This window comes from Nicotiana tomentosiformis, chromosome 7 (assembly GCF_000390325.3).
Source record: "Nicotiana tomentosiformis chromosome 7, ASM39032v3, whole genome shotgun sequence".
In the NCBI taxonomy this organism is placed as follows: Eukaryota; Viridiplantae; Streptophyta; class Magnoliopsida; order Solanales; family Solanaceae; genus Nicotiana; species Nicotiana tomentosiformis.
In genome coordinates, this window is record NC_090818.1 from 42,736,389 (window position 1) to 42,748,388 (window position 12,000).

At 36.5% G+C, this 12,000-nt stretch overlaps 1 protein-coding gene across 2 annotated transcripts; it reads left to right on the forward strand.

The window, feature by feature from the left end:
• Positions 1 to 6,201: 6,201 nt before the first annotated feature.
• LOC104107442 (uncharacterized) lies at positions 6,202 to 10,577 on the forward strand. Of its 2 annotated transcripts, none has more exons than XM_009616258.4 (3): positions 6,202 to 6,371; positions 9,164 to 9,254; positions 10,290 to 10,577. In XM_009616258.4, exons 2-3 carry the CDS (start codon positions 9,173 to 9,175, stop codon positions 10,394 to 10,396), a joined length of 189 nt encoding a protein of 62 aa, XP_009614553.1. In that variant the 5' UTR covers positions 6,202 to 6,371; positions 9,164 to 9,172; the 3' UTR covers positions 10,397 to 10,577. The 2 variants fall into 2 exon arrangements, with proteins under 2 accessions (XP_009614553.1, XP_070037578.1); XM_070181477.1 differs by lacking the exon at positions 6,202 to 6,371 and adding an exon at positions 6,426 to 6,463.
• The last annotated feature ends 1,423 nt before the right edge of the window (positions 10,578 to 12,000 follow it).

Sequence of the window (12,000 nt, forward strand, 5' to 3'; positions counted from 1 at the left end):
CAATGCTCTCTTTCAGCTTTGAAATCCTTTATTTGTTGGACCATTTTATTTTCGAGATTAGTCAGCTTTTCCCTTAAGATCGCGACCCCTCTATCATACTTTTGCTTTAAATGCTGAACACACCTTGCCCGTTCTTCTGCATTATTCGCCAATTTTGCCTGAGCTTTTGCCAATTCATCCTCGGCCTTTGTCAAATCAAACCCATAATCATGAACTTTCCGCTTCAGATTGCTTATGAGTCTTTCATTTTTTTTTACTTTTTACCGGGTTTTCAGCAACTATTTTCATTTTCTGAATCTGAGCTCGGAGGGCTTCATTTTCTCGGGCCAACCTTTTCTTTTCTCCTTCATCATCGGCAGCCTGCAAACTACTGTTAAATTTAAGGTTTTTGATTTGATCCTCTAGTTTGCTTATGGTGGTCCGGTATTCCTTTTTTTAGCTAACCAAACCTATTGTTCTCGTGCTCCATCGGTGAATTGTTGGACATGGGGTCTTTTGGCGGGATGTTCTGTCTCTTGATCGACTCGAACTCTCTTACCATACCAGGTTGTGTAGTTAGATTCTACTTCACCCGAGGAACAATCCCGTACTTGAGTCTGTGGCTCCAGAAACCTACATTGGTGCCAAATCTGGCGAACCTTTTCTTCTGGGAATGCGGCTTTTGGGCATAGTTCAATAACCTGTGGACTCAAATCTTCATCATAAGGGACTGTTTGGTATCTTCCCAATTGGCGTAGGACTCGATGCGGAGCATATGGCTGAATACTCTGAAGTCCCATCAATAAAAGAAAGCACACTCCAGCAGACATGTAAATAACCTCGTTGACCGTGAGCCAACTGAAAGTCCACTTAATTCGGTTTGCGGTCAAAAAACTCAAATACGCGAACCAAGCCTCAGTAACCTCCGGTAACTCATGACCGTTTACCCGGTTTCCGTATTCTTCAATGGAATCGAGTCCGGTCAGACCGTAGTTCATGTACCTCGGGCGATGGCAAAGATGTTTCACCAGCCACATTTGCAAAAGCAAGTTGCAACCCTCAAAGAACTTTGTTCCAGCTCGACGGGCAGTTAGAGCTCGATAGATTTCTGCGAGAATTATCGGTATAAGAGTGCCGTTGGCCTTTTTGACCATAAAGTTGGCCATTCCTGCAAGTCCTAGCTCTATATGTCTGTCACTCCTTGGGCATATCAGAGTACCTAAAAAGGCAACTATGAAGGCTAAACCTCTGTGTGCTTCCCATTTGTGTTTATTTCCCTGATGACTCAAACCATTGTCCGGAGGCTCAAATCCTCGGGGATCCCCATACCGGCTGTATAAGAAGTGGAATGTGCAAAATCCTTTGACCAAATTTCCATCTTTAACCTGCCGGCTAATGCTCAGAAGGTCCAAAAACTTATGAGGAGTTACAGGTCTTGGTGCTACTGGATATCGGTGCCTGAGATTCCCGTCAAGACCAACATAACCTGCCATCTCTTCTAGCAAAGGGGTCAACTCAAAATCAGAGAAGTGAAAAATATTGTGCGTCGGGTCCCAAAACGGTATCAAAGCTTCAATTATATCAAGCCTTGGTTTAATTTTCAGAAGCCCGGTGAGCCCACCTAAAGCCTTTGTCACATAAAGCTTGCTGACCTCCCCCAGGTCATTCCACCACATGTGGAGTCCCAGTGGAATCTCATCTACGACCCGAAAGGTACATTCTCAACGGTGCTCATTCTGCACACAAATTGAGGACAAAAATCAAAACAACACATTTTTCAAAAACACAAAGTGGTTAATTTTAAAAATCCAAATCGGTAAATTTCGTAATATTTTTTTTTGTTGCAAATACGGCCCTTTCAACACTTGAGAAAAGTTTTTAGGGTTGTTTCTGCCAACTGAGGTTGGTTATAGGAGAAAAGACTAACTTGGGTTTACATTGTGGCTATTTTTGTGAAAACAGCTTTTCGGCGCTCCAAGAGAATGTTTTAAGGCTATTTTGACAAGAACGACCTTTGGTGATGATCATGTTTCAAAAGGTTCTTATTTTGGTTAGTTTTGAAAAAATGTGGTCGGACCTGATAGGGGTTGCCTACGTATCTCACATCCGGTGAGAATCAGACCTGCGTAGTTCGGTAGGTTTTGGAGCAATAGGAAAACACAACTTATTTTGAAAATGATTTTTTTTTTCTAGAGTTTCAGTATTTTTCAAATACCTGGATTTTCAAAACCGGGTAATTTTTTTTTTTTTTACCTCACTCTTTATTTTTTCTTGGTTCCCTTTTCCTATTCTAGAAGCCGGTCAACATGCAAGTCGAAACAAACATATGCACAAATAGCACGTAAAATGCATCAAGATGGTCCAATATATTGGGTACACCTATCCTAGACGGACCCAACCCCTATGTTGAGTCCCCAAAGTCAAATGCACGTGATGCAAATAAACGTTCCTACTAGAGATCCGGCATGAGGCTATGTTATTCTAGGTTTAGATCCTAGGTGTATTGTTCTAGACCTGGCTTACCCGAGCAGACAACTCGAGCCGAGGGGGGACAACGTACCGGGAATACAGAAGCTTCACCGGCTTTGCAACTTGTCCGAACCTCGTTCTAAAATTAGGGTATGACTCTAACAGAAAAGAAGCCACGCAAAGCACACGCTTCCCAAAAGATTTAGAAGACTCAGAGAGAAGAGGGTTTCGTAACAGTTTATATACAGTTCAAGCAATATCAAAGCGGTAAAAAGCGGCATTTAGCACATTAGGCTCAAACACATAAAAATCAGATAATAAATAAAAGCTAAGTATAACAGCTATTCTAAGCTCGAATTCTGAACCCTGAACCAGAGATTCTGGGTTCTTAATCCCCAGCAGAGTTGCCAGAGCTGTCACACCTCCTTTTTCCCGAGGGGATAGGGGATAGGGAATTTTTCCAATTTAAGTGACATTATTCGAAATAGGATTATTTATTTATTCAGAGTCGCCACTTGGAATAATTTATGGTGTCCCAAGTCACCGATTTATTTTAGAATCCCAAATCGAGGAAATTTGACTCTTATTTTTGGTCCGCGAACACAGAAGACCGGGTAAGGAATTCTGTTAACTTGGGAGAAGGTGTGAAGTACTCCCGAGTTCCGTGGTTTTAGCACGGTCGCTTAACAATTAATACTTGGCGTAATTATCTGATTTATTACATGTTTTAAACTCATTGTGCATTTTTGTCTTTTACCGCTTTTTAATATTTATGAAATTTATTTGAACAAGTCGCGATATCGCACACTTGTCGTTTTGGTACACATTGCGAACCGCGCCACGTGAAACGCACCCGCGATTTATAACATGTTTATTTTTATTATTATTTGAAGTTACGGTCAAGTCGCGTGAAACGCACACTTGAATTGGGGTTTACGTATCATGACTATGCCATAGGAACCGTACCCATAGTCACGATAATTTATTATTAATCGCGCCTAAATCAAGCTACGGTGTTCGAATATTATTCAATTACTAAATTTGACATTATTGTAAGGTCATGAGGTATGTATATTGTTACGGAGGAAATGAAGTAAATTAATTATGGAAAAAGTTGGCTAGCTTGTGAATGTTTATTTGTTTTTGGTCATGTGCAACAATTAGCCCATAAATACGCTAGGGAAGTTCAATTAAAGTCTTACACCAATCATGGCCCAACCTAATCTCTTATAATTTTACTGCTAAACAATATTTGAAATTAGACTAAATTTATGGCAGGAAAAGATAGATCAGGATCAATTTAGTCACTAAGATAGGAGATCAAAATGAAACTAAAGCATGTTAAAATGGAAAGCCATTACTTCATTGAATAAACAAGAAAAGTAACGAATTAATACATATTCATCAATAAAATTAACCATATGAACTACTAAAAAGGACAATAAATTAATCTTAACAAATACTCAACATGAGAACAAATTAATCTTAGCACACTCAGATGCGAACTCAATCATATCATACTCAAAGTTAAATTAAAACAGAGTGACCCAAAACATTAACGAGAAAAAAAAACAAAATAGAAAGAGAAGTGAACCTTTGTATTGATGATTGTGGATTTAAATTACAACCACTCAATGATCGGATAGCTCTCAACTGGACCCTTCGGACCACGAAAAACTCGAGCGGCAAATCTCAACTTGCAACCTCAATCGACCTTGCAAAACTAACGATTTAGTGGCTATTTTTAGAGTTTTTTTTTTAAGTGGAAGGGGGGGGGGGGGGGAGGGGGAGGGGAGAGGGGTTAATGATGGCTCAAAAGTAGTCAAGGGCTAGTGGTTTTGGGGTGGTGAAGCTGCTGGATATTTCGAAAGAAAGCCGAAGAAAGAATGACACGAGTAGAAATTTCCTTATCCTAGAAGAAGAAAATATTTTTTTCTCAATTCCTTCCTCCCTATTTTTTTTCCTTTCTTTCTCTCTTTTTTTTCCATCACATTAAAAAAAATTCGGAATTTTCAGATTTTTATTTATTTTTTTATTTTTAATTAAAAAGAATTTTCATTTCCCATTTTTCTTATTTTTTTTTTTAAAAAAAATTCCCCACTTTCCTTTACTTTTATTTTTTAATTTTTTACTTTTTTTACTTTTAATATATTTAAAATCCCACTTTTTTTACTTTTTTTTTATTTTCCACTTATTTTACTTTTCTTTTTTTATTTCTCACTTACTTTTACTTTTTTTATTTTCCACTTATTTTACTTTTCTTTTTTTATTTCCCACTTACTTTTACTTTTTTTTTAAAATAAATAAATTAAGATACCCTTACTTTTATTTTTTTATTCCAACTTTATTTTACTTTTCATTTTTTAAATTTTCACATTCTTTTACTTTTATTTTTTTAATTTTTCACTTTCTTTTACTTTTTTTATTAAACAATTTTTACCTACTTTTACTTTTACTTTTTAATTTTATATTTCTACTTTTCCTATTTTTTAATCCCCATCCGTTTTTTAATTTAAAATAATAATTAATTTTTATTTATTTTCGGTTTTTAATTCATTTTATTTAAAAATAAAGATAAAAATAATATTAAAAATAATAATTGACCTTTTAAATTATTAATAATTTCTCTCTCTCTCTCTCTCTCTCTCTCTCTCTATATATATATATATATATATATGTATAAGTGTAACAAAGCTAAAAATTATATATATTAAATTCTGAAAATATTTACATAGTAAAAGGTGATAAAATTGACAAGAGGGGTTGCTCTGATGGTAAACAACCTCCACTTCCAACTAAGAGGTTGTGAGTTCGAGTCACCCCAATAGCAAGGTGGGGAGATCTTGGAGGGAAGGATGCCGAGGGTCTATTGGAAACAGCCTCTCTACCTCATGGTAGGGGTAAGGTCTGCGTATATACTACCCTCCCCAGACCCCACTAGTGAGATTATATTGGGTTGTTGTTGTTGTTGTAAGGTGATAAAATTTCAAATATAGTCAAAAATTAGGTGCTCACAGGACTTATGAGAGATGATTGGTCGACTTCTCACTCTCTGTTGCGGAATGAATTCAATTGAGAGTGAGAATTAGGGATGTAGCCATTTAGGATTTCAATAGTACTTTATATACATAGGAGCAAAAGTATAAAAAAATTTAACGGGTTAACGGTTTATTTGATAAGAAAATTGAGTAATTCGTTCTCAAATCATTAAGCTCTTAATTATAAAATCTCAATCTGTTCACCAACCATTACCCCGATAACCCGATACTAATTAGTCAATAAGCTATCGGTTCAGTTCGGTTAACGATTACGGTTCGATTTTGAACCGCCCTACTTTTTATACAGGGTGCCATTGCTAATATATTAATATTTTCTAAATATATATATATGCATTCATAAAAAAATTTGCCGAACTGTTCGGGTGTCGGTGACCCCTCACTTGATAACATAGGTCCGCCTCTGAAAGAAAGCATTGGTCCGGCTCAACGCGCAAGAGAAGTTGAGCTCCAGAGACAAATATTATGACCAACCTAAAGGCCATTGCTCTAAAGTTTGTTAAAAAACGGTAGGATAAAGTTTTCCATCTTCGGATTATGAAAGCAAAAAATAGGGAATATGTGCAAAACCTTTTAAAACAGAAACAAAACATAAATAATGCCCTTAAAAAAAGTATATTTGGCAACTTCAGCTAATAATTAATACAAACTGTATTAATCATATTTATTGAACTTAATATTATTAATACAAAAAATAAATTTAAATACTAACAGAACTCACCCACAAAGTCTTGGGCTTGTTAAAGTTCCGGATCCAGTAAACTCGACTGAAGGACTTTCCGACGACCGACGACCGACGACCGATTCAGAATTCGCACCGCAGTTCTCTTTAGTTTGTGGCTAAGCAATTTCTAACCGTATCAGACGGTAGATTCTTCGTCCTTTATGTTTTATCTCTTTTTCTTATCTTTTGTGTGTCTGACCTGATAGAGGATGTCAGAACTCTAGAGCAATTTGTTGTACGAGGATTTTTTATTCATTTGATTAGTTCATTTACTGAATTTATGACTTATTTCCTGAATTCATTTCAACCACTCTGTATAATTTTGATTTGGAAACTGAATTTGAGCATTTTTTTAATTCCCTCTGTTTCGAAAATGAAAAGTTCAAAGTACTAAGTTTTTTTTTCTTTTCTCCAGAAGAAGGATGAGGGTTAAACCATATATAGTCTTGCATTGGGCATCCTTAATTGTTGCAATACAAAATTTACATATTCAGAAACTTAATAAGAAAATACTTCTACATAAATCACAATGTTTTAGTATTAAAATTATTGTAAAATGTATGGAAAAATATGATCTTGCTGCGAACCGAGTGATCATCCAATTGGATAGTTAGTTTGATCTACTTTAGTTCAGCAGGCAAAGTACTAATAATGGAATTTTGCAGATGCCTTGAACTTGAACTTTAGTGCCTAAACCTCAGAAGTAAGGAGATGGAAAATTGGATGGTCTAGGGCCCTTGATTTTTCAATACATATGGAAAATTGGATGGTCTAGGGCCCTTGATTTTTCAATACATATGCTTCTTTAGCTAGGAGTAACTTCAAGCTCTTTCTTGTTTTGTAGCTTTGCTATTGGTTTTATTCTGATTTTAATCATCTCAAGGACCTATCTTGTTTGCGCTTTTACAAGTTCAGTTGTTTTAAAGTTACCATATAAAAAAAACAGTTGTTTTGGTGTTATTTGCTTCCTCTCTCTGTCTTCTTTCTTTTCCTTTTCCGTTTTTCTCGAAACAAAGTTCTCTATTATATTCTCCACTTCTCATATCATATGTGAAATATTATACCATTTTCCCTAGAAAAGAAAAATTTAGGAACTGCTTCATCAATTAATAAAACTTTCCACTATGTTCCATTCCTTTCAATTCCTAGGTTTCAAATGATGAAATCATTTTCAACATCCAAAAAAGGGATTTCAATTGCCAAGAGTTTCATACCCTTAAATACAAGATTCATGACTTGGAATCCTCTTTGTATATCCAGATTCCGTCGTCCAAATGTTACCCTAATGAACTTCTTCAATCAATAACTCCCGATGCATATTAGAGTATTAGACTACTCCAAGTTGGTTCCAGGTGCCAAACTAGAGTGCTTTAACTCTGTCCAGCTTATATTATCTAAGCCCTGACTCAAGATGTTTCTTTTTTCATAATGCTGCATTCCCCTTATTAACTGATTTTGTAATTGAGGGGAAAATAAATAGAAATGGTTTTCGCGTATTTCGTTTATTAATACTCATCCTTTACTATTTGCTACTAGTATTGGAGTTTACTGACCTAGTCGCTCCCTATAGTTTCTCATGCTAAGTATCTAATAACTTTCTGAATGTTCTTGCAATAATTATAGCTATCTTGAAAATAGTATTCATTCTTTACTATCTGGCACTGGCATTGAGTTTGCTGACCTGTTTGGTCCCTTGAAGAACAATTTGACAGTCTCGCTCTCTCTCACACCTGAGTGTTTGGATTTCATTTATTATTATGTTTGTTGCTCTCGCTTGCTTCTCCTTTTCGAGCATTGTTTCTGCAAAATAGTTTTGTATTTGTGGGTTTTGGTCTTCTTTTTTCGTTTTCAATTGTTTTATTTCAGTGCTCCCTACTCTTTCTTTCGTATCTAAGTGAACTTTCACTTTTTGCTATTGGAGCTAATTAGGAAATATGAAGAGCGATCCAAACATCCAATGGATCAGCTTTGATTTGCTGCATAGAAGCTACATAATGCTCTCTCATTCGTCCAATTTAGACACTTTTTTGGTGTTGGGGAGTGGTGGCAGTTTCCAGAATGATTCTGATCTATAGTCCCTACAGTGTCTCGTTTCCTTCAAAATTGTGCTAGTATTTACATGATCTTCTGGGACTTCTAAGGCTGCATATCTTGGTTTTACTCATTGATCTGATTGCTAAACTGGACCTTACTATAAAGCAAAAGTTATGAACTTTGATCATTGGGTAAAATGATAATTAAATTTTTAGTTTTCTCCTTTACTGATTGAAAAAGATGGTAATTAATTATTATTTTTAGCTTTGCTGTGCGGCCGTTGTATTGGTCAAATGTCTCTGTCCCCGTGAAAGAAAAAACTAAAATAGAAAGGATTCCTGGTGTAATTTTTGAAAGCATGATGACAGCTAGAATTCTAATGATTTGATTAACAGCAGCAACAACTAATACTACAATGTCACAATTCCAAACTTGTTGGGGTCGGCCATATGAATCCTCAATATCTCTTCAGCTTTATTTGGGCCCTGTTTCATCCCAATAATAATTTGTCTTTAAAGATACATTAGGGGTTCTCTAACGCTTGAGGTATTTTTAGTCATAAAATTATAAAATTTGATACAGGACAAAACATTCAGATGCTATCATAAGAAGCATATTCATGAACAATTGTTTATATATTCTCCAGAAACTTCTTAGTGGGTCATTTAGTTGATACCAGCCTTAACGCTAAGCATAGCTGGAATCATGGAATCAACTTTAATTGCTTTCTTATTGTTCTATATACCTGGTGTACTACGAGAAATATCTCTTTCATAGTTCTAAGTCTTTTCCCTGTTATACATGGTTTTTCTATTTTCTTACTGTTTGAATTTGTTTTCCTTCCTCCCCTGTAGTTCATGACGAGAAATTCACATTCTAATACGTGTTTTCCTTGCTCCAGTTTTAGCTGATGGGCTTTGGGAATAGAGGAATAGTTGGTGACAAATGGTCAGGGAGGCTTTTATGGGTCTGTGCAATTGGGAGTGCAATTGGTATGGCTATCAATCTTCTTTGAGTGTTTCTTGAGATTTTTTTAGTCAAGGGATTTGTATTTTAAGCCTGTAATAGACTGGCAGAAATTCAAATAATTAACAAATTACCTGGCAACAGCCTCTCTACATTCACTGAAGGGGTAAGGTCTGCATACTATCTACCCTCCCCAGACCCCACTTGTGGGACTATACTGGTTTGTTGTTGTCGTCGTCAAAACTTAATAATGTCATACGTCAGAAATCTCCACATATTAATTGATGATCCACAACGAAAGCTCTTTATTAAGCTAGAAAGTACCTACTTGACTGCTAAGTGCTTATTTATTCATCCTAAAACTGTTGCATGTGATGTTCGTCAACTGATGGTATCTGTTAAAATATGGAAGGTGTTTGCTCTATTGGGAAAAGAGCTTATAGAAACATCCTATCGGGTAAAAGAATGTTCTACCAGTCAAGACATAGAGAAGTTCTTCCTAGATAACTGAAATATTGTTCTTCAATGCTCTATGTTATAATTTGTTTTAAAATTTTCAAACATTTGGAATAACTAATTTTCGACTTTCTTTGTGCTAATTAGAATTGGTTAACTAAAAAGTAATGATAAAATCTGAACCAAAACCCCGCTGGCCGAATGGATCAGCTTTTATTCACTAAAACCATTAAAGTTCAATCATATCTTTCATTTTTTTCATGATAGCGGTGGATTGTATCTTTAATTTTATTCTCTAGATTTTATTTACATGCCAATTTTCAGATTCTTTTAATTTTGTATAGGTCTTGAGGGGTGCTATGGGACATTATGGGGTATGGACGCTGAGATAATCTACCTCCTTTTTCCATCCCTCTAATAGTCTAGTCTCAGTATACACACCGATTGTCGTTGACTAATGAAAAATTATGAATAATAATGATACACTAAGATTTTGATATATATTTACGTTTACTGCAACTTATCATTTCTGAGTTCTTAAATTATTCTTAGCTCTTCTGTTTGAATATTTGATGCTGTTCTTTATTGATATCTTACTTGTTTAGGCTTCTATATGGTTGCTGTGGAAAGACAAATGCAGAATAGAGAAAAGATGATGGCTGAAGCACTGGCGGATGCAGGATCAAGTATAGATGCCAGCGACAGAAGTTGAATATGGACTTGTGATAATGCTAGTACCTTGTCATTAGGTTTCTTACTTCCTTTTTGTTCATGGGGCTTTTCTTATCTTTTGCCAGTCTGGATCATGCTTTAGAAACTATTTCTGTTGTAATAAATACTCACGATCCTCAAAAAGAAAAACCCATTGGTGGACAAGAATTCTAGTTGGGAAATGTGGGACTCTGGTACTTTAAGCATTTGCGCAGCATAAGTTTGGAACTAGGAATGCGAAAGAAAAGAAACTGCTCGTCCTAAATTAAATTGGTGGCTGCTACCATCAGAGCAGCAAAGAGGGGAACATCGGTAATACAATGAATTCTGGTTTGCGCAGCATAAAGGAGAAACCGTACTTATATTGAACTTTGTTTTGCAGTTAGGTGTCTGTTTTCAGGTATATTACTGGAAGATACCAACGTATCAGGGTGGAAAAGAATATTCTATTTCTTTAATAAGTTCCTTGACATTTTCTACTAGCTTCTTGATTTAAAAAAAAAATATATAATAAACTGTGCCGTCTGGACTAGCTTGGTTTCTTGATCCTTTTTTTTTAAAATTCCTTTCTGACGGTGATCTGAGTTAGAGGCTGAGGAATCTCGTTTGTCAAATTGTATGTCTTGTGCTTGTTGATCATGAAAGAAAAAAGATCTAAAAAAGAACAAATATATATGCAAGGTTGACGACTAGCGGCAATAATGGTGACATATAGCTTACACTATATTGTATCCATGCAAGGTTGATGACTCCCGTAATGCTAGAGCAATGTCAAGGGTGTTTCTTTCAAGATGAATTTTCGCATGCATTTAGCAAGCTATAAGTACAGATGAGTCCAGTGGGATTTCATGCAAAAGAAGCATTTCCAATTCACTACTTTATTTATCGCCACAATGGCTTCTCAAAGATGTATTCCCTTAATTTTATGGCTCTTCATTAGTTTAAGCCTTGGCTCTGCTCATAGAGTCCTCCTGGAACCCACAAAAGCCGAGAAACCAGAAAACACCCAAAACCCCATTGGAGTGACAAAACCGTCTAGCGGTGGTGGAGGCTTTGGTTGGGGTTGGGGAAGCGATGGCAATAACAACGGAGGAGGCGGTGGTGGAGGAGGAGGCGGAGGCGGAGGTGGAGGAGGTGGTGGTGGAGGTGGCGGCAGCTATGGTAGCTCTTGTGGAAGTGGAAATTGTAACCAACCAGGAATTCCAGGGTATATTCCCCCTGGAATTGGTGTTCCTGGTGGAGGAGGCGGAGGCTACGGTGGCTCTTGTGGAAGTGGAAATTGTAACCAACCAGGAACTCCGGGGTGGATTCACACCCCTGGAATTGGTGTTCCTGGTGGAGTATGCAATTGCCCAACTCCACCAATCCAATATCCTTGCCCTTATGGATGTCAGCCACCAGGTTTTGGCTGTATTGTTGGGAATGCAAAGCAGACTGACAAGGAAAAGCAAGATGGTGGTGATCAAGAAAATGGAAACAGGGAGGAACAAGTGTCACCCAATTTTGAGAAACATGACTAATTTGGACCAGTTAAGCTGACACCTACATAGGCCAAGGCTTTAGCCTTTACTAATAATGGCACCTTCGTTAATAAAGATGCTTGTC

Bases quoted from the DNA above. Each gene is read 5' to 3' on its own strand.
- LOC104107442 (XM_009616258.4), top strand. From the start codon at position 9,173: ATGGGCTTTGGGAATAGAGGAATAGTTGGTGACAAATGGTCAGGGAGG. The intron at 9,255-10,289 runs GTATGGCTATCA...TTACTTGTTTAG, and splicing joins TGCAATTGGGAGTGCAATTG to GCTTCTATATGGTTGCTGTG.